Consider the following 20,986-nt stretch of genomic DNA (forward strand, 5'->3'; position numbering starts at 1 on the left):
TGGGAGAAGTTCTGAGGTTCTGGTAGTAAACATCAAAGAGAAACTGCTTCGCTTCGTTTTGACACCTCTGAAATGGTGACAGGTCTTCTGATCTGTGGCTTTTTCCCATGGCATGTTGCACAAGGGACCTCGATTGTGGTGGTTCATGTTATCATCTTATCAGTTGAGCTGTGTGCACTGTTAGTTAAACACCTAAGAGGAATTGAACTGATGCTGGAGACTTAGAATTATAGTCCTTTCTCCTGTAAAGCAATTATTCATCATTGGAGAGAAATGCCCATAAGGCCTTACTGAATGGAGCTGGAAGGAAGGAAGAAGTAAAGACAGCAAGTGTAGACATTTGAGCAGTTTGGTTATAGAAGAAGGGGGCAAACAAGTGGCCCGGTGGAGGGTAAGTGTTGTAGTTCCAAGGAGGACTGTGTTTTTGTGATAGGAGACATCACATCGTGTCTGTGTGCTGAAAGGAATAAGCCAGAAAGGAGAGAGAGACTGATGATATCACAGAGGTCTGGACCCATGGAACAAAGTCCCTGCCAAGGGGCACATGGTGGAGAGAATTGTTCAAGAGAGGCCTCTTCTTGGAGGAGGCGGTAGAGCAGACCTAGTTCCTCCGTGGGACTGTGGAGAGAGGAGGAGAAGGTTCCAAATTTCCTAGAGTCCGTTGTTCCAAGCATCAGTGCCGAGATGGGGAGCAGCTTAGAGACAACATTCAGAGCTAAGAATTCGAAACATCTGGGGTGAGAGACTGCTTTGAATAAAATACTGTGGTTTAAAATATGTAACCCTGGGAGTTCCCATTGTGGTGCAACAGAAATGAATCTGACTGATATCCATGAGGATGCAGGTTTGATCCCTGGCCTTGTTCAGTGCGTGGGGGATCCGACTTTGCCATGTGCTGTGGTGTAGGTCACAGATATGGCTCAGATCCCACGTTGCTGTGGCTGTGGTATAGGCTGGCTGCTGTAGTGCCAATTCAACCCCTACCCTGATAACTTCCACATGCCGCAGGTACAGCTCTAAAAAGCAAATAAAATAAAATAAAATACATGACCCTTTTTTTTTGTTTTGTTCTGTTTTTTTTTTAGGTTTTTGTTTGTTTGTTTGTTTTGCTTTTTTAGGGCCTTATCCACAGCACATGGAAGTTCCCAGGCTAGGAGTCGAATCTGAGCTGCAGCTGCTGCCTATGCCACAACCACAGCCACACCAGATCCCAGCTGCATCTGCTACCTACACCCCAGCTCATGGCAACATTGGATCCTTAACCCACTGAGCAAGGCCAGGGATCGAACCTGAGTCCTCATGGATACTAGTTGGGTTTGTTACTGCTGAGCCACAACGGGAACTCCCCCTTTGGTATTTTTAGTCTTTTTTTTTTTTTTTTTTTTTTAAAGTAAGTCTACTGTCAAACCCTTTGCCCTCTGACTCCCATTTTGGGAGATCTTAATTTAGAGGACATATTTATAAATAAGAGCCTGTCCTGTGAGTAATGTACAGTAAACCACTTTAGTTTTGCAGCATAGTATTTCATCTTTTCCATTTGTAACTTTACATTTTGGAAATGCCTTCCAATGATGGCACTTTTTAACCACAGCAACTTGCTTGAAGCAACACAGGGTTCCTTTGGGCAGAGAATGGGAAGAGTTTTTCTACTCAGGCCCACTTCATTGTTGACAAAACCAGCAGGGTGAATGTCAGGCTTCTCGGGTTCTGTCTGAAGCCCCTTCGTTTTAGGCAGTTTTCTCTCTCTCTCTCTCTTTTTTTTTTTTTTTTTTAGGGCTGCACTTGCAGCATGTGAAGGTTCCCAGGCTAGGGGTCTAATCGGAGCTATAGCTGAGTTACACCACAGCCACAGCCTCACCAGATCCGAGCCGCATCTTTGACCTACACCACAGCTCACAGCAACACTGGATCCTTAACCCACTGAGCGAGGCCAGGGATTGAACCCGCAACTCCATGGTTCCTAGTTGGATTTCTTTCTGCTGTGCCATGATGAGAACTCCCATTTCAGGCAGTTTTCAAACATTTCAAGGCCCTCAGACCTGAATATGGGGTGTCTGGCTTCCTGGGGTCTCTGGCTATATGACTGAGCTGGCAAACTGGCCATAACATGCTGGCTGTGTGAGGCTTTGGGTGTGCCCAAGGGTGCCAAGCTCGAGGGCCTTCAAATGGAAATCCAGATTTATAATTGGCTGGACATAAAGGCAAGTAGGGTTGTGGTAAATTAGTACAGGATGGTCAGAATGTAGGAGAGAATTTTTGCATCAAGGTTTTAAATAGAAAGAGCATTTGGAGTCTTGAGTTAGGAGAACTAGAATCTAATTCTGGTTTGCAGAAACCAACAAGCTGAGGCACAGAGCACAAATGGCAGTTATTACCATAGAAATAATAATAACAAGCTTCTGTTGGGTCTCTAAATGGCAGGCACTGTTCTAAGCACTTAAAATGCATTAGCTCACAGAAGCCGAATAAGATAGGACTATTCTTATTTCCATTCACCACAAGGCACCAAGAAAGCTGCAGCGATGGCCCCAAAGGGGCAGAGTCAGGATTTGAACCCAGGCTCAAATGTGTGTTGAGCTAAGCATAGGTCATGGACTAGCCTAGCCCCTTTAATCGTCACAGTTGCAGTCTGAGGAGGTACTTCCGTCAAGCTCAGGGCAGGACCTCTGGCCACAGTTCTCATTTCCTGAGATCCTAATTGCGTAATCCACCCAGGTCATCGTAGAGCTGGGGTCTGTTCCTTGTAGGCCTGGGCAGGGGCGGTTTATATTGCTCCCAAGGAAATCCGCATGTTCTGGTCTTTGCTACTTGATCATGGTACAGTCTGGTTCACTTGCCCCTCCTGATATCACCCTGATCAAGCTGTCCTGCATTTAACACTTGAGGGAGTGCCCCCAGGACTGTCCTCAGTGAAGAGGGGCCCCTGGAGAGCTGTCTGGGACAGGGGGCTGGGCTGCAGCTGCCCAGCTTAGCCAGAGTAAGTCGTTCCTCACTCTCCTTCCCTGTCTTTTCAGGAGGGTGCATTTGCATTGGTTTTCAAGAGCATCCACTACCCCGGAGAAGCCGTGGCTACAAGGTGAGGCAGAATGCACTGACATTTCCAGTAACAAATCAATAAAATAAAATTGCTTAGCTTGAGGCACAAGGTAGGGCCTCTGGCAGACTAGAAGGTACTCACTTTGTCTAAGGAACAGCTGTGGCTTAGCCACAGAGAATGTTCCCCAGCATCTCTGTGTCTGGAGTTTCTCATTTTTAAAAAAGAACCTATGAAGTTGGATTTTTATTTGAGATATCTAGATTTTTAGAAACTGACAATAAATTCAAATTAAAAATAAAATTATATAGCAAGGGCAAATCCAAGTTTCAGGTCAATTTCAGAGACTCCCTGTAGAAAAAGTGTGTAAAATTATGAACATGAATGAATCTTGTTTGAAACATGTAAGGAAGAGGGCTTGATGGAGTTCCCGCTATGGTGCAGTCAGTTAAGAATCCAACTGCAGTGGCTTGGGTTGCTGTAAAGGTGCAGGTTCAGTCCCCAGCCTAGCACAGTGAGTTAAGGCTGGCAGAGGTCACAGCTGCAGCTTGGATTCAGTCCCTGCCCAGGAACTTCCATTGTGCTGTGAGTGGAAGTTTATGCTATTTAAAAAACTTAATTTTTTTAAAAAAGAAGAGGACTTGAAGGCCAAGAGCTCGAGCTTCATCATCTTCATGCCAGGTGTGACCTGAGAATCAGCTGAGAGGGGCTGGGTCAGCCCACATGTCCTACTGTGAGGGCTCCCATTGCCCCCATTGCTGTGTGGATTCACAAGTGGGTGTGTGAGTGTGACCCTATCATTTTATATTCAGATGGGTGGATTATTCACCCATCCATCCATCTGCCCATCCATCCATTTATCTGTCTACCCATTCATCTATCCATCTATCTCTCCATCCATCTATCCATCCATCCATCAATCTGACCATCTATCTACCTACCTATCTATCCATCCATCCATCCATCCAACTAATATTTGTTGAGCACTTAATATGTGCTGAGCCTTGAGGACCTAGTGACATGTGACCTTAAAAACTGGACAGTTGTGCAGCAGTACAGAGCAGGGCAGAGGATGGCAATGCTCTGTGGGGACTGGGAGGCAGTGGCCCGGGGGCCTGAGGGGAAGGAAGCAGGTGTCAGCATGGAGAAGGCAAGCAGAGAAACAGCATGAGCAGAGGGAAGGAACCCAGACCAAGTGTGGCACTTTGGGGATCTGCAGTTAAGCCAGGATAGTGGCAGGAGGGGGACTGGTGGGACTTCAGGCTCTTCCAGTCTCCATGTGTGCTTGTTGTTTACCTTCTGTGTGCCTGACATGGGTGACAGCGGCAAACAGGGCTGTGTGGATGCTGCCCTGTGAAACTTGAAGGCTGGCAGGAAGTATGGATGTGGGCAGAGGCTCAGCTCTACAGGGCCTGGTGCCCTGTGGCTGCAGGTTTCATTCTGAAGGCACAGGAGAGCCATAGGAAATGTACCTGGTGCCCTGGGAGACTGGGCCAGAGAGGGCGAGGCTGTCCCTCGCAAATTGGCACAGTATCTAGGCAGAAAATTATGTGAATATATGATGATTTTATTTTATTTTTTAGGCCAGGAACTAATTTACCATTTGGAATTTGTCTTTCAAATCATAGAATTATAATATACCAGTTAGTCCCTATCAAATTTTGAAACTCCTTTTAAAATCTGATCTTATCATGCTATTAGTACTTTGAATGCATAAGAAGGTAGTGTGAGGAAGCAATAAAGCTTTATTTTTGTAAATTGTTTATAATTAGTGGCTCTATAACCCCTGGGACGATCTTGGGATGTCTGGAGAGCACTTTGCCCTGGGGTGGGAGCTAGATCTGGGGACCCCTCCTCAGTGTCAGGGTGATGGGTAACTGGATTCTCTCTTGTTCCTACAGGAGAGGCAGCCCCCTGCTCATCGGAGTGCGGAGCAAGTACAAGCTCTCCACAGAGCAGGTCCCCATCCTATATAGGACACGTAAGTTTCTTGAGAAGGACTTGAACAGCACAGCACTGTGCCAGTGCCAGCAGCTCCCCTCAGAGGCAGGAGGCCTTCCTTCCTCTTCGAGGCCAGCCTGCACAGGGCTCCTAGTCCAAAAGGTTTTCAAGCAACTGAGACTTGGCTCCACTTTTTTCAAAAGCTTTTTTATCACGGATATTTTCAAACACATGCACAAGTTGAGGGAGCAGCATGTGCTTCTGTTATATAAAGGCACCCATGCCCTGATTTGAGTGTTGATTTGGTTTGTTTTGTTTGCAGCCAATTCAGTGCTCTTGCTATTCGGGGATCTTTTACACGATTTGGCTGATGCAGTCAAAGCTAAAAATTGCACATTTCTCCCACACATATTCAAAGGGGAATTGGCTCCTTCATGTTATTCAAACAAAATAGTTTAACAGGATTTGTGATTGTGATCCTTTCCTTCCCGTGCTAGGCAATATCGAGAATGTGAAGAATATCTGTAAAACAAGGATGAAGAGGCTGGACAGCTCGACCTGCCTTCACGCTGTGGGTGATAAAGCAGTGGAGTTCTTCTTTGCATCTGATGCAAGGTAGCCAGACCCTGCTTCCTTTCTATCCTAGGATTATGTGATCAAGAATGACCGGCTAGACACCCCCATTGCTTCCTTTTCCACCATTTTGGAATTTAGAAGAGTGATTCTACAATGTATTGTGTATAGACAAAAAAAGCAGTGAAAACTGAGCGACCCTCGCTGATAGGAAGGCATGCTGTAGAGCTCCTGTGACAGTGCTGGCCAGCAGGTACTGGGCGCTATGGCTGGACACACTGCTGAGGGTTCCTCAAGACTATCCCATTAATAATCATAGCAAACCTTGGGGGAAGGCACAGTGATCACCTCGCATTTTAAAGCTGAGACACTGAGATAGGCTCAGAGGGTCATGTCTGTGTTGCCCAAGAGCACGGGCTGGTAAGAGCTAGGGATGAGGCTTCTTCAGGTCTAAGTCTTAGGCCAGTAGTCTTTATTTAGTTAGTTAATTATTTTGTCTTTTTAGGGCCGTACCCTCGGCACATGGAGGTTCCCAGGCTGGGGGTCGAATTGGAGCTGTAGCCACTGGCCTACGCCAGAGCCACAGCAATGCCAGATCCCAGCCATCTGCAACCTACACCACAGCTCACAGCCAACACCAAATCCTTAACGCACTGAGCGAGGCCAGGGATCGAAACTGTCCTCATGGGCACTATTCAGAGTTGTTTCTGCTGAGCCACGACAGGAACTTCTTAAAAAGAAACTTTCTGTTTCCATCTCAAGGGAAAAATCATTATTACTTTCTGCACAGAGAAAGTTACTATAATAGTAAACATAGTGACCCCACATTTCATTAGTGGATAGATATCATGGTTTGCTTTTAAGTTCCCCCTTTTTTCTTGCTATCTGTGTATGTGTGAAATGGAGTCAGTTGTCATAATGAGTTTCCCACTATATGGATTTTGTTAAGTGCATGCCCCCATCATTTAACATATTCTTCTGTTCACTGTATTTCCGGCAAACAGAAGTTTACAGGGGTCTAGAAGCTCGGTCTTCAGATTTGATTTTCTTTGGCAAGACCGTTTCATAGCTAATAGTATGTCCCTCCATCAGGAGGCACTATGTCTCATAGTTTCTCTTTGTGCTGTTAGAATTGATGAGGGGTTGGAGTATCACTGGCCTTATCCATCCATCATAAAGCTGCCCTCAGCTTTTCATCTCTTGTTTTTAGTAGCCATCAATGGGCCTTGGTTAGGGCTATTAATGATTAGGAGTTCATAAGTTGATTATTATAATTCTATCATTTCTTCTCCATTAGCTATATTCCTCCCTTAAGGAGAAACTTGTCTTCCTAAACTATGTGGTTATTCCGAAAGACAGATGATTTGGAAAGGCAAGATAAATCTTTCATTCTTTCCCTTTATGATTCAGAATAATGCATTGACTCCCCAGCATTCTCCAGAGGTGCTATTGTTTGAATCCTGATTTGAAGAAAGCAGTTATAAAAGGATATCTGTGAAGTTATTGGGGAAATTTGAATATTGACTATTTGGTGATATGAAGGAATGACTACTACCCTTACATGTGATAATGGCATTGTAGTAGGTTTAAAAATAATCCTTATCTTTTAGAGCTATAAGCTAAAAGGTTTCCAGATTGATTTGCTGTCTGGAACTGGCTTCAAAATAATTCCGAGGGAAGGTAAGGGGAGGGAGGTATGAATCAGTGTTTATTACCATAGCCTTAAAGGCCATCCAGGGCTACTGATATGGATTCACACTTGGAAAGCGGTGAGTAAGTGCCATCTTTTAACTGTCAAGGGCAGGTCCCATCTCTGATGCCCATGTTTTCCTTGCTCCAGTGCTATCATAGAGCACACCAACCGGGTCATCTTCCTTGAGGATGATGACATCGCTGCAGTGGCTGATGGGAAACTCTCTATTCACCGGGTCAAGCGTTCAGCTAGTGATGATCCATCTCGAGCCATCCAGACCTTGCAGATGGAATTGCAGCAAATCATGAAAGGCAGGTGTCTTCTGAGGGTTCCTGTGCTCCTTGGGGGAACTTCTGAGACTCTGCCCTGTTCTGGGTGGGCACCCTAGCCTTCCTGCCCGCTGTGAGCACTGGGATGGGAATGCAGGAGGTCTGGGGTTTGTACAGCTGAGGGGATGTGGGGGGCGCCTGGACTGGCTTCTCCTAAGGGAGCTCCTGACTGTGTCCAGTCCCCAGACCTCCCTGAGTGATCTGAACCCAGTTCATAAACTAACTGCTTTTGCAGACTCTCTGGGACATATTCCTACACCCAGGCATCATTTCTTCTCTGGATGGGAGGCCTGCAGTAACGGGACTGTGGGCTACTCTCTTCTTTTGAGAAGAGCCTGTCTTCCTGCACTCACATTTGTCTCCCTGTACCCTCTTCTCCACAGGGCTACCTAGGAAAACCTCTAAGAACATCAATCATATCCCCTTATCCTGCTGTGTAAAGCCCTCCAGTGGCATCTCACTGTTCTTAGAATAAAACCCACACTCCCTGCCATGGCCCACAACCCCCCCCCCAACTCAGCTTGGCCCCGCCTCCCTCGCCTTCCCCACTGTGCCCCTCCCCACACACCCTGGCCGCCTCACTGTTATTATTCAGATGCGCGGGGTGAGTGCTTGCTCACTGGGGTCATTGCACTTGCTATGCTATACGCCAGACTGGCTCCTTTTGATCATCTCCCTGAAACATCACCCCCTCAGAGAGCCCTGCCCTGATCTTTTATATACACTGGCCCCAGCCTTCCTCACTTGCTTTGTTTGTTTCATGGCACTCTTTCTACAAGTCCTCTGTCGAGGGCTGCAGACAGGGACACTGCAGTGCTTGGCATCATGCATGTATGTGTCCCAGAGGACACGCCCACCCTATCCATGGACACCTGTCCAGAGGCATCAGGCACAGCACCTGTCAGGGGTCTTCACATGCCAGACCATCCCTTTGACATGATCCAGTTCCATTCAGATCAGAGCCCTGGAAATATGTGTGTGGCCGAAAAGGCTTTTTGGGTTTTTTGTTTGTTTGTTTTTGCTTTTTAAAAATACAGAAGCTGGGAGGGTATTTGTTTTTTTAAAAAGGTAGCCTATTTCCTTGGGCCTGCCTAACTGGTACTTCCCTAAGTAGCTGGGTGTTAGGAAGTACGGCATTTTACTTCCTTCTGGCCTTGCTAAAAGGAGTGTAGCCCAGGAAGGCCAGCTGTGCCTTCGTTCCTTACATCCTTCCCTCCCTCAAGCTGCAGGGTCTGAAATGTGCAGTGGAAATAGTAACCTGACCTGACTTGTTACCACAAAACAATACCAGGGGACACCCTTTGTGATCTGCAGTGGCCTCTACATGTGTCACTCTAACCACATGGTTTTTCTTCTTGATTAAAAGTTAAGCCCTGGAAATGAAATAAAATTCAAATGGACTCATCTTGTTGTTGTTTATTTGACCAGGTAACTTCAGTGCCTTTATGCAGAAGGAGATTTTTGAACAGCCAGAATCAGTTTTCAATACCATGAGGGGTCGGGTGAATTTTGAGACCAACACAGGTAATCCCTCGTCCGTGCCCTGGGCCAGTGTGCCATCCCTGTGTCGGGTCAGCATTAACGCCCTGCATGTGTCCTGCAGTGCTCCTGGGTGGCTTGAAGGACCACTTGAAGGAGATCAGACGATGCCGACGACTCATTGTGATTGGCTGTGGAACCAGCTACCATGCCGCTGTGGCCGTAAGTGCAACATGCTCTTGATGGTGCAGTGGGAAATGGTGTCGGCCTAGGACAAGATGCGCCTTAAATGCTGTCATGCACTCGCCTTCCAAACTTAGTGCCACGGTCCAGTGTGAGGAGTGGCACTGAGCCCTTTCTCCTGCAGTTTGGCCTGGGAGTGCCTAAAGTTCCCCTACCCTCTGAACCCAGAGATGCCAGTTCGCAAACTCTCCTAGAAGTCCAGCTGTCCTTGTAGTGTCCGTGACTGACTTTAGTCCCTGTTCTTGTTGGCTTCAGACACGGCAAGTTTTGGAGGAACTGACTGAGCTCCCCGTGATGGTCGAACTTGCTAGCGATTTCCTGGACAGGAACACGCCTGTGTTCAGGGATGATGTTTGCTTTTTCATAAGCCAGTCAGGTAAGGGTTACAGGTTTTGATGAGTTCATCTCGGGGCTCTGTCCTCTTGGCAACACACCAGGCACCTCCCTCCCTCCTTTATCCAGTGATGTTCTCTGCACATTGTCCCTGTGCCATACTCTCTTGAGCACAGAGTTGTTTAACCCTCAGAGCCATCAGCTGCTGCTCCATCTTATACGGAAAGCCATGCAGCCAGGTTTTCTCTCCTCCTGCTGTTCCACTCACTAAGGCATTCATAAATGTATACTGGGCTTAAGTCAGAGGAAAATTCTTCAAAATTCTGCTGGTTGAGAGTCACTTCAAGGATTATGTGGGCACTGTGCAGTGTTCACACAACCCAGCAGGTGGAGGCATAGAGAGACACTGCTCAGGTGTAGACCCCAAGCCACTCTCAGCTCAGCAAACCCTGCCTGGGTCTCACACCAGTTTAGGTGTTTGCTCCAGCCTGGCAGGACAGAGGGTCAGGGAAGTGATCTGTGGCCACAGGCTTGGAGTCCCTGCAAGCTCTAGGAGGATTTTTTTCAACATTTAATTATGGGGAATTCCAAACCTTTATAAAAGAGAGAATCACATAAGAAATCACTTACCCTCAGCAGTTATGTTATGAAATAACTCACCCACCTTGTATCACTATATCCACTTTAACTCCTCCCCTTCACTGGGTTATTTTGAAGTCAATCTCCAACTTCAGATAGATATTTCAGAACGCATCTCTAAATGATAAAAGAAAGGAAGTTGCCACAGTATGTTAAGGTTCCAGCATTGCTGCAGCTGTGACATAGGATGCAACTACAGCATGGGTTTGATCCCTGGCTCAGGAACTTCCATATGCCACAGGTATAGCCAAATTTAAAAAAAAAAAAAAAAGAATAGAATAGAATAGAGTAGAATAGAATAGAATAGAATAAAACCACATCATTACCACAACTGAAGCATTAATAGCAGTGCCCTCATATCTTTTAAAACTGCTTCCATTTTGAATTTTTAATACCATTTCCATTTCAATGATGACAAGCTAAAAAAAACCAGTACAGACCCACCCACCATCTAGCTGACCACCTCATACCCAGGTGCCACCCTCTGACCTCAGTTGCCACTGTTGCCTTTGGGTTTACAATCCAGTCAGAGTCTAAAAGTGTTTCATGAATTGGTGGAAGCCAACCAAGGAACAGAGGTGGATTTAGTGTGAACACAAGCAGTGCTATATGGCTCCTGAGTGACTTCACAGAAGGAATTTCAAGTTTCATTTTGTTCAGCCCTTTAATTAAATTTTAAAAAACTGTGTCAAAAACTTGGGGGCACTGATGAAGATAGAGCCCCCATGCCCCAGCACCTACCCCCACTGGTGCCTGAGGAAGGGCCATGTGGCTCCCCAGTGTGCTAGACGCAAGTCTGAGCAGAAACAGGAGAGGAGAACTGGGCCATAGTCGCACCAGCCTCCACTGCAGTGGCTCTGTGGACATCAAATGATTGGTTTTATGGTCTGAATCATATTTATTTTTATTTAATTTATTTATTTGCTTTTTAGGGCCGCATTTGCAGCATACGGAAGTTCCCAGGCTAGGGGTTGAATCGGAGCTGCAGCTGCCAGCCTACCTCACAGCTGCAGCAACACGGGATCCAAGCCATGTCTGCCACCTACACCACAGCAACTGGTGGATCCTTAACCCACTGAGCAAGGCCAGGGATCGAATCCGCATTCTCATGGATACTAGTTAGGTTCATTACTGCTGAGTCCCAGCAGGAACTCCTGAATCATATTAAATTTAGCTTGAGTTCTTTAGGACTTACAAACAGGGAGTTTCTGCTGGTTTATGCATGGACCTATTTAAGTAGCTTTTTTATTAAAAAATTATAATTCGAGTCCATGCTGGGAGGCTGCAAGAAATATTTCCTTTAACACAAGATCTGTTTGAGATGTACCATTTAGGGACACTCTTGCTTTTTAAATGTTAAATCTCAGCCCATTCTGAATAAGGCAGTTTAGAGTCTGAGAAAGGGCACAGGGAGCCAGGCCCCCCTAGGGTGGCACCCACTTCATCACCCACGGCTACTTGACCTTGAGCAAGTGAGGCATTGATTTCCTCTGTCTCTGAGCACCTCCTCCTCAAGGGAAAATGCGGGTGATGGCCCCCACAGAGCTGTCATGAGAGTTCAGCGAGACAGTGGAGGGGAAAGTGCTTGCCACATAAATAGTAGCAAAATCTTGAGTCTAAGAATCAACCAGGAAAATTGTTGAGCAGGCGTTTTCCTTTCTGAGCACACACCAGCTGCGTCCGGGCACTAATTTCTGCCTAAGAGCCAGAGTAAATGTGTCAGGGGGCTGGGGGTTTGGGCTGGCAGAGCTACGCTCCCAAGAACTGACAAAAAGGGTCTGTGTGGCAGGTGAGACCGCAGACACCCTCCTGGCACTGCGCTACTGTAAGGACCGCCGGGCACTGACAGTGGGCGTCACCAACACTGTGGGCAGCTCCATCTCCCGAGAGACTGACTGCGGTGTCCACATCAATGCAGGACCAGAGATTGGCGTGGCCAGCACCAAGGTGAGGAGGAGCCACGTGGGCATCTGCAGGAGGGCCCCTGCCAGGTCAAGAGGGGAGCCTAGGGATCTGTCTCGAAATGAATGGGCGCCACGGACATGTTCATCTCCACTCTGCTGGTGACACTGTTTTGTCCACAGGCTTATACCAGTCAGTTCATCTCCTTGGTGATGTTTGGATTGATGATGTCCGAAGACCGAATTTCACTGCAAAACAGAAGGCGAGAGATCATCCATGGCCTGAAGTCTTTACCTGGTATGTTCCAGAGCTGAACTGCCCATTTTCAAATCCTATGGACTGTTCCTGGCTGCTCTCTTACTGGCCTCTGTCCCATAAATGATGCTGTTAATCACTCCCTCCTCCTCCTCAAAACATCCTATTCACTGCTAAATCCCCACAGCAGCCCCCACTCAGCCAAGATTAAAGTCCATACTCGTCACCAGGCCTTGGAGCTCTGCACATTAGGACCCCTGTGCCTCTGATCTCATGGAGCTCCCCCCACCTCCGTAGGCTGCCTCAGTGATGTTCTGATACTCAGCAATGCCCAGCTCTTTCCACCACAGGGCCTTTGCACTGGTTCTTTCCTCTACCAAGACCCTCTGTCTCTAGCTCTTCATATGACTGACAGCTCTTGTCACTCAAGTTTGAGCACCAGTGTCACCTCCAGGGACCCTCCCCAGCTACCCCAGCAGAGGCCTTAATCCCCCGCCCAGCTCTCTGCAGAGAACTGTTAGCCTATTTCTTTTCTTTCTTTCTTTCTTTCTTTCTTTCTTTCTTTCTTTCTTTCTTTCTTTCTTTCTTTCTTTCTTTCTTCTTTTTTTTTTGTTCTTTTTGCCTTTTCTAGGGCCACACCCACGGCATATGGAGATTCCCAGGCTAGGGGTCTAATCGGAGCTGTAGCCCCAGGCCTCTGCCACAGCCACAGCAACATGGGATCTGAGCCACGTCTGCGACCTACACCACAGCTCATGGCAACACCAGATCTTTAACCCATTGAGCAAGGCCAGGGATCGAACCCGAAACCTCATGGTTCCTAGTCAGATTCGTTAACCACTGAGCCACGATGGGAACTCCAGCCTATTTCTTTTCTTTATAGTACATACCATCATCTGAAATTACCTGTTCACCTGTGTAGTGGTTTGCTGACCCCAGCCAACCTTGTCAGCTCAGTGAGCACACAGCCCTGTCAGAGTCACTGCTAGATGCCACGTGTCCAGACACGGCAGACATTTCAGTAGATGCTCGGAAAATACCCAAGAAGGAGCGAATGGCCCCAAGCCCCTTCCTGGTCCAAACTGCTCCTTCACAGTCTCACCAGACTTTCTTTTGCTGGGTCCTATCTGTCATAGTCAGCAAGACACAATGTCTGTGTCACTAAATTGTGAGCTTTTGGGGGAACATGGTTTTAATCAGTCAACCATCCATTCATTCACCACACATGTATTCAGGACCAGTTGTGTGCCCTGCCTTCTGGCCAGCCCAGGACTGCCAAGATAGGGCAATAGCTCCCTTCCTTCAGTCACTCGCACCCTAGGGAAAAAGAAGGAGACCTCTTGGGGTTTTTTGTGCAGCCTTGAGAATGTGAAATGAAAAGACCTCATCCACATGGCTGAGCAAGCGCCGGGAACCTGGTGTCATAGGATGGTCACTGGGGCTGTGGGCAGCCCCTACCAGAAACAGGTGGGCACTAGATGTCCCTAGGAACCAAGGGCAAACCCCAGAGAAGGCAGTGAGGAAAAGCCAGCATCTAACTGTGCAAGGCTTAGGAGTCTGAATGTGACCAAGACAGCATACTGTATTTACAAGGAAAAGTGTATTGACAAGGAAAGCGTTCTTAACCTTAAGCCTGCCTTAATCACCCAGCAAAAACAGGACTTCATTCTGCTGAGTCGGGAGTTATCAAGATGTGGCCTGTGGGTCCTGGGGATCTACAAGACCCTTTCAGTCAAAACTATTTTCATAGTAATTTGTTATTAATAGTATATAAGAGACTTTTGCCTTTCTTGCTGTGTGGACATTTGCAAAGGCAATGGTGACCACCACCGGCTCTTTAGCAGAGGTACACCACACTGTTCCTGTGACCGAAACACACACAGCTTCACTTAAGAATGTCTTTGATGATGCAGTAAAATGCATTAGTCTTAGGAAATTGCAATACTTTTTAATATTCTATGGGACAACTGGCAAGTATGTGGAAAGCTCTCTGCCACACCCTGAACCAGTGTAGTTGTTTCAGAGAAAAGCAGCCTGTGATTGATTGAGTAGCCAGCTGACCTGGGTGCCTGGCAGACATTTTCTCAAAAATGAACCAAGTTAGTCCAGCACTTAGAGAAAAACAACTAATAAAAGTGTTGCTAATGAGAAACTTTGAGCTTTTAACCAAAATAGGGTTTTGGAAAACTTGTAGCCATCGGCATGGGTTTGACTACCTCCCAGTAGTCAAAGACATCTCTGATGAGATCACGGTGATTTTAACAGATAACGATTTTTAAAAAATATCTTATAATGGGATTCCCACTGCTGTACAATAGGATTGGCAGTGTCCCTGGTCTGGCACAGTGATTAAAGGACCTGGTGTTGCCCCAGCTGCAGCGTAGGTCACAACTGCAGCTGGAATCTGATCCCTGGCCCAGAAACTCCATATGCTGCAGGGTGGCCAAAAATTAAAAAAAAAAAAAATTATAATGAAATATGCCCATTTTTAGAAGATTTGCATAACTCAGTGAAGCAATATTTTGCAAGTGGCTAATGCAGTTAAAAAATTATGCACATGTAAAAAGTCCATTTAAGTAAGTGCAAGATAGACTAATACATTTTAATGTAACAAGGTACAAAAGTTTATTGATACGATCTCAGATCCCACATTTGCAACTACCTTTATCAAAGAGCATTCACAATTATTTGAAAAAGTTATTTAAATACTCCTCCATTCTCCAGCCATGAATCTCTGTGAGGCCAGATTTCCTTTCTATACCTCAACATAAAAAACATGTGACAACAGGAGTTCCCGTGGTGGTGCAGTGGTTAATGAACCCGACTAGGAATCATAAGGTTGTGGGTTCGATCCCTGGCCTCGCTCAGTGGGTTAAGGATCCAGCATTGGCGTGAGCTGTGGTGTAGGTCACAGACACAGCTCGGCGGATCGCGCGTTGCTGTGGCTCTGGCATAGGCCAGCGGCTACAGCTCCGATTAGACCCCTAGCCTGGGAACCTCCATATGCCGCAGGTGTGGCCCTAGAAAAGACCAAAAAAAAAAAAAAAAAAAAAAAGTCACAACAAATTGAATGAGAAAGAAGATATGAGAATCTAACTGTCTTTTATTAAAAAATACAACATTCAAAAGATTGGCAGACAACTGTAGGAAGAAAACTTCCAGTTGAACTAATATGAAACCCATTTTCTAATTGTGGGGGGAAATAAAGCTTTTAAATTATACAATATAAAAAAAATTGCAAAAATGTAAAACAGTACCAGTCTTTTCACTGATTTTTCTAATATCATGAGTTTATTGTTATTTTTATTTTTATTTTATTTTATTTTTTTTTTTGTCTTTTTGCTATTTCTTGGGCCGCTCCCGCAGCATATGGAGGTTCCCAGGCTAGGGGTCGAATCGGAGCTGTAGCCGCCAGCCTACACCAGAGCCACAGCAACGCTGGATCCGAGCTGAGTCTGCAACCTACACCACAGCTCACAGCAACGCCGGATCGTTAACCCACTGAGCAAGGGCAGAAACTGAACCCGCAACCTCATGGTTCCTAGTCGGATTCGTTAACCACTGCGCCACCATGGGAACTCATATTGTTATTTTTAAATGAATAACTAACTTTAATTTTATCTGTCTAATCCAGTAAATATTGGTAAATGCAACCTGCATAAGAAAAATCTCTTAGAAATTCAAAATGATCTTTAAGAGTGTAAGAGAGTTGTCCTGAGACCAAAAAGTTTGAGAAATGTTGTTCAGTTCACATTGGCTTTGTTTCCAGACATAGCATGTGGCCCAGACAAGGGCCATTAATTGGAGTGTCAGCTCTGTGGCTGGCCATCGAGGGATTTAGCCTCTCTGAAACCCCAGTTGCCTTGCCTATAAAATGGAACTAGAAATAATACTTCTCTACTTACCTTACACACTCAGGAACATATGCACACAACTATGAATCACCATCCCAACAAAATCCTGGCAGTAACTCAAGTTATTTCCCATAACCCACATTTAAAGTCCTTTAGGCCAACGCAAGGAAGGCAAGTGTACTAAGTGCTGTGAATTCCAAAACTTCACCTCACATACAGTGACTTTTCTTTGTGAATCTTTTTTTTTTTTTTTTTTTGTCTTTTGTCTTTTGTCTATTTAGGGCCACATCTGAGGCATGTGGAGGTTCCCAGGCTAGGGGTCCAATCGGAGCCACAGCCGATGGCCTACACCACAGTCACAGCAACGCCAGACCTATACTATAGCTCATGGCAACACCGGATCCTTAACCCACTGAGCGAGGCCTGGGATCAAACCCGCAACCTCATGATTCCTAGTCAGATTCATTTCTGCTGCACCACGACGGGAACTCCCATCTTTGTGAATCTTGTTTTACACCCCCTGTGACTGGCTCTCCCTCTCTGCTATGTGCTTGACTCAGAGCTGATCAAGGAAGTGTTGTCACTGGATGAGAAGATCCATGACCTGGCCCTGGAGCTCTACACACAGAGGTCGCTCCTTGTCATGGGGCGGGGCTACAACTATGCCACATGCCTGGAAGGAGCCCTGGTGAGCACCCCCCCACACCCAACCCCCACCTCCACTGGCCCCTGCATGAGGGCAGGCATGGGAGACACCCTGAGAAAACAGCGGGAAGGAGGGCAAGGCATTGGGTTGGGGGAAGGGAGCGTGTCGCCCAAGATCAGGTGTTCTAGCCCTGAGGACATCGGAGATGAGAGCTCCCGATCTCCTAAGGAGAAAGGGGGAGAGGCCCTGAGGTGTCAGTCTGTGCCAGGCTCCATCTGAGACAGCCCATTCATACCTCATGAGCATCTTCTGAGAAGTTGGCAGTTATTCTCCATGTTTTACCCAGGAGGAAACTGGGGCTCCAAAAAAATTCATCTTGCTCAAGATTTCATAATGAAAGTGATCAGCCTGAGATTTGAACTCAGGTTCACATGGACTTTGCCTTTTTCCCATCACCATAGTCTGCATGGGAGGACTTGGGCAGACCAAAACTGTGGGATAGGGTCTCTGCAGAGTTTCCTTATTCCAAGGGGAGCTGGGATCCTGCCGGAAAAAGCATCGAAGGCCCTGCATTTGTTTAGATCAGTGGCTGTTTTGCCCACCACACACCAACTTAAGAGAAAGCCAATGGAGTGAATACGATGCTGGGACCGCAGGGCTACTGACAGGCTGTCCAAGGGCCCAAACCTACTGCTTGCCCTTTTCTCACTATCCACTTGCTGTTTACGGATCAGAATTCTTGACTGCCACAAACAGGAGACAGTGTCACAGTTGAGGCTGCACTTGCTACCCAGACATGGATAGACATCATCTGGGACCCACCTTGGCTCTCCTCTCCCTGTGGGAGCAGGTGGCCTCTCTCTCCCCACCACCCCTATTTGGAAGAACATATCAGTTGTGGCAAATATTCAGAGAGTATTACAGGGTGGTAGCAATGGGGGCACAAGCCACGAGTTGCCTGACTACAGTGAGTCCAACTTCCACATCCTTCTGATGGAGATTCTGACCCCTGTCAAAGGGAGGGAGGGGCCAGGCGCGCTGCTTCTCGGGAGCAGTGGAGGCAATGCCCGGGTGAGGTGCACTTTCAGAGCCCCACCCCCATGCCTCTGCTGTCTGGTGGGGGGTGCTCAGCTGCAGCGCCTGAGCCTGTTGGTGAAAGACACGTATTCAACTGCATCTCCGACCTAGTCAGTTGGAGAAAGAAAGAAGCTTTTACACTGCTGCTGGCACAAGTCAGTGGTCCCTCTGTGGTCACTTGGGCACCAGCACTCCAGCTGTCTGCCACATCCAGGGTGGAGCCACACTCCTGACAATGTTTCCCTGCCCCAAACAAATAGTTCTAGGGGAGCTGAGAAACGTTTTCTTCACTCTCACCAGTTCAGTGACATGGGTTTGATGGTAACTGGAAAAAAAAAGGGGGGGGGGGTCTTTCTAAACATAGGGGGGAAATGCCATTAACAGCCCAGTGTGTGTGATTTTGCTTGATAGTTGGAAGGGGTTTTTGTTTGTTTGTTTGTTTTTGCTTTTTAGGGCCGCACCCTTGGCATATGGAAGTTCCCAGGCTAGAGGTCAAATCAGAACTACAGCCACTGGCCTACACCACAGCCACAGCAACATGGGATCTGAGCCGAGTCTGCGACCTACACCACAGCTCACAGAAACGCTGGATCCTTAACCCACTGAGCAAGGCCAGGGATCAAACCCACATCCTCATGGATACTTGTCAGATTTGTTTCCACTTCGCCATGATGGGAACTCCAGTTGGAAATTATTAATGATCTGGAATTGGAATGATTAAGCAGATAATTGAATGATGGTATAGAATACACTGATCCCATTAGAGACTATGGGGCTGACTACAGACGGGGGAGGGAGAGCTAGATTGACACTGACTTGTCCATCCAAGGGGGTGGCTGTGCCTCAGGGCTGGTCTGGGGACACAGGCTGTGTGCTGGGCTTTGTGCATGCTCTGGACAACAGCCAGCCCTCTCCCCTGGCCCTGGCCCTGCCAGCTGCCTTTAGTGCAGTTGCCTGATCCATGCATCCAGCTGCCTTGCGGCCCTCAGCTCCCTGCTTCCTGGAATTGTGTTCCCCCCACCTCCTGACCCCTGGCTCACCTCTCTCCCCCGCCCTCCCCTCTGGCTGATCTGCTCCCTGTCTGCTCAGTGTGACACTGATCCCACCTGGTGTTTCCCCAGAAAATTAAAGAGATAACCTACATGCACTCAGAAGGCATCCTGGCTGGGGAGCTGAAACACGGACCCCTGGCATTGATTGACAAGCAGATGCCAGTCATCATGGTCATCATGAAGGATCCTTGCTTTGCCAAATGCCAGAACGCACTGCAGCAAGTCACAGCCCGCCAGGTGAGGGCTATCAGATGAGCTGGTCTGCTTCTCTCCTCTTCCACCCATGCCCCCATCACCCACCATCTGCCCAGCCCCAGTGCTGAGGGTTCCTGTTCTCCTGGGGCCAGTGCTAGCCTGCGGCCATGCCCACAGAAGCTCCCTGGTGAGGCCCAGTGGTCCACATTGTGCACAGGGGTCCAGGATCCCAGGCGTGAGGACCAGAGGAGGTCTCCTGGTGGAGAGCCCTGGGGCAGCTGTGATATTGGCCACCCAGCATTTGTCCAATTTCAAAGGTGAAGGGCACTGTCCTTCACAAGACAGCTTTTGCTGCAGCCACTAGTTGCAGGCTCCAGGCTTCCCAGGCCACCCACACTTCTGACCAATTGGATACAAATTCAGGAATTCCCACTATGCCCTCAGGTTCAATAATTTGCTGGAACAACTCATAAAACATAGGCTGTTCCCTCTGCCCTGAACATTCTTCCCACATATCTTTGGGGAGTTAGTCTCTCATCATTCACATCTCAATACTGACAATAATGTCTCCTTTTTAGAGAGCTCCCAGGACCTCATCAGTGTCTCTCCATCACGTTACCAGCTTTTACTGCCTTGGTGGCATTTATCTGAAATTTATCGTTATTTATTAGTTCGCTTATGTTCATTTTTGTTTTCCTACCATTTGACTCTGAGCCACTAGAGTAAGGAGTGGGCATGCCCTACTCTTTGCAAGGCACCCTGGAGCCACTCATATGGGTGCTGAAGGAACGCAGCAGGAGGGTGACACCCCCCCACACACCTACCAAGGAAGCATAGGAACCTCACCAAAAAGCCACCAATGCTTTGTCCTTTGCCCAAATCAGACCCCTCACCTTACCTGTAATTACAGCAAAAACAAAAGACCCCTGCTACTATTGCAATCTCTTGGTCTCAGAAACTCCATGTTTTGTGAGCGATTGCTTCTTTCAAAAGTGATCTGCATCTTGTGATCACATTTCTCTGTTTTAGGGTCGCCCGATTATACTGTGCTCCAAGGATGACACTGAAAGTTCCAAGTTCGCGTATAAAACGATCGAGCTGCCCCACACTGTGGACTGTCTCCAGGGCATCCTGAGCGTGATTCCCCTACAACTCCTCTCCTTCCACCTGGCTGTGCTCCGAGGATATGATGTACGTCTAAAAATTACACCTCAGGCCACCAAGGGGAGACACATAACCCCAGAGTTCCATTTCGTTCTTGGTTTTTTGGCATAAATATTCATAGGAGAAATATTTTCATTTAAAATCACTCTTCTTAAAGTAACTTATACCCCCTGAAAACAAGATGGGAACTGCAAGGTGTATGAAGACCTTATTAAAGCACAAGCTCCTCACCCAGAGGCAATGTTAACTAGCAACTTTACTATTTTATTCCAGTCTTTTCCCTGTGTCTGTGAATTTTTAAAGATTTTTTTGAGGTAATATCAAGGATGAAATTTCACATCTTCCTTTTTAATAATTACAAGTATTTTCTCACATCTTGAACTTGTAAGCAACATTTGATCATCACACAATGTTCTGCCATAATCTTATAACATAGATTTTAACAATTACTTAACTGGTCTTTTATTTTTTAAACTGTTCCTTATTTTTTAAATATCTACATACATAACAATTGCAGTGAACATCTTTGTACACACACCTTCCTCCCAGATTTAAGATTTATCCTCGGTCTGGCAAA

At 47.0% G+C, this 20,986-nt stretch overlaps 1 protein-coding gene across 1 annotated transcript in view; it reads left to right on the forward strand.

Moving 5' to 3' along the window:
* The window catches only part of GFPT2 (glutamine-fructose-6-phosphate transaminase 2), a 43,044-nt gene that overhangs the window by 20,388 nt on the left and 1,670 nt on the right, over positions 1 to 20,986 (forward strand). The window contains exons 7-18 of the mRNA XM_003123638.7: positions 3,015 to 3,076; positions 4,936 to 5,015; positions 5,473 to 5,590; positions 7,389 to 7,552; positions 8,999 to 9,094; positions 9,174 to 9,271; positions 9,548 to 9,668; positions 12,054 to 12,211; positions 12,349 to 12,463; positions 16,836 to 16,963; positions 19,120 to 19,287; positions 20,275 to 20,436. Coding sequence (XP_003123686.3) covers positions 3,015 to 3,076; positions 4,936 to 5,015; positions 5,473 to 5,590; positions 7,389 to 7,552; positions 8,999 to 9,094; positions 9,174 to 9,271; positions 9,548 to 9,668; positions 12,054 to 12,211; positions 12,349 to 12,463; positions 16,836 to 16,963; positions 19,120 to 19,287; positions 20,275 to 20,436 — 1,470 coding nt within the window. The remainder of the gene's footprint in view (positions 1 to 3,014; positions 3,077 to 4,935; positions 5,016 to 5,472; positions 5,591 to 7,388; positions 7,553 to 8,998; positions 9,095 to 9,173; positions 9,272 to 9,547; positions 9,669 to 12,053; positions 12,212 to 12,348; positions 12,464 to 16,835; positions 16,964 to 19,119; positions 19,288 to 20,274; positions 20,437 to 20,986) is intronic.

This window comes from Sus scrofa, chromosome 2 (genome assembly GCF_054392235.1).
Source record: "Sus scrofa isolate SSC_HxYL_T2T_F1_AM1 chromosome 2, Sscrofa_HxYL_maternal_Yorkshire_Landrace_v2.0, whole genome shotgun sequence".
In the NCBI taxonomy this organism is placed as follows: domain Eukaryota; kingdom Metazoa; phylum Chordata; class Mammalia; order Artiodactyla; family Suidae; genus Sus; species Sus scrofa.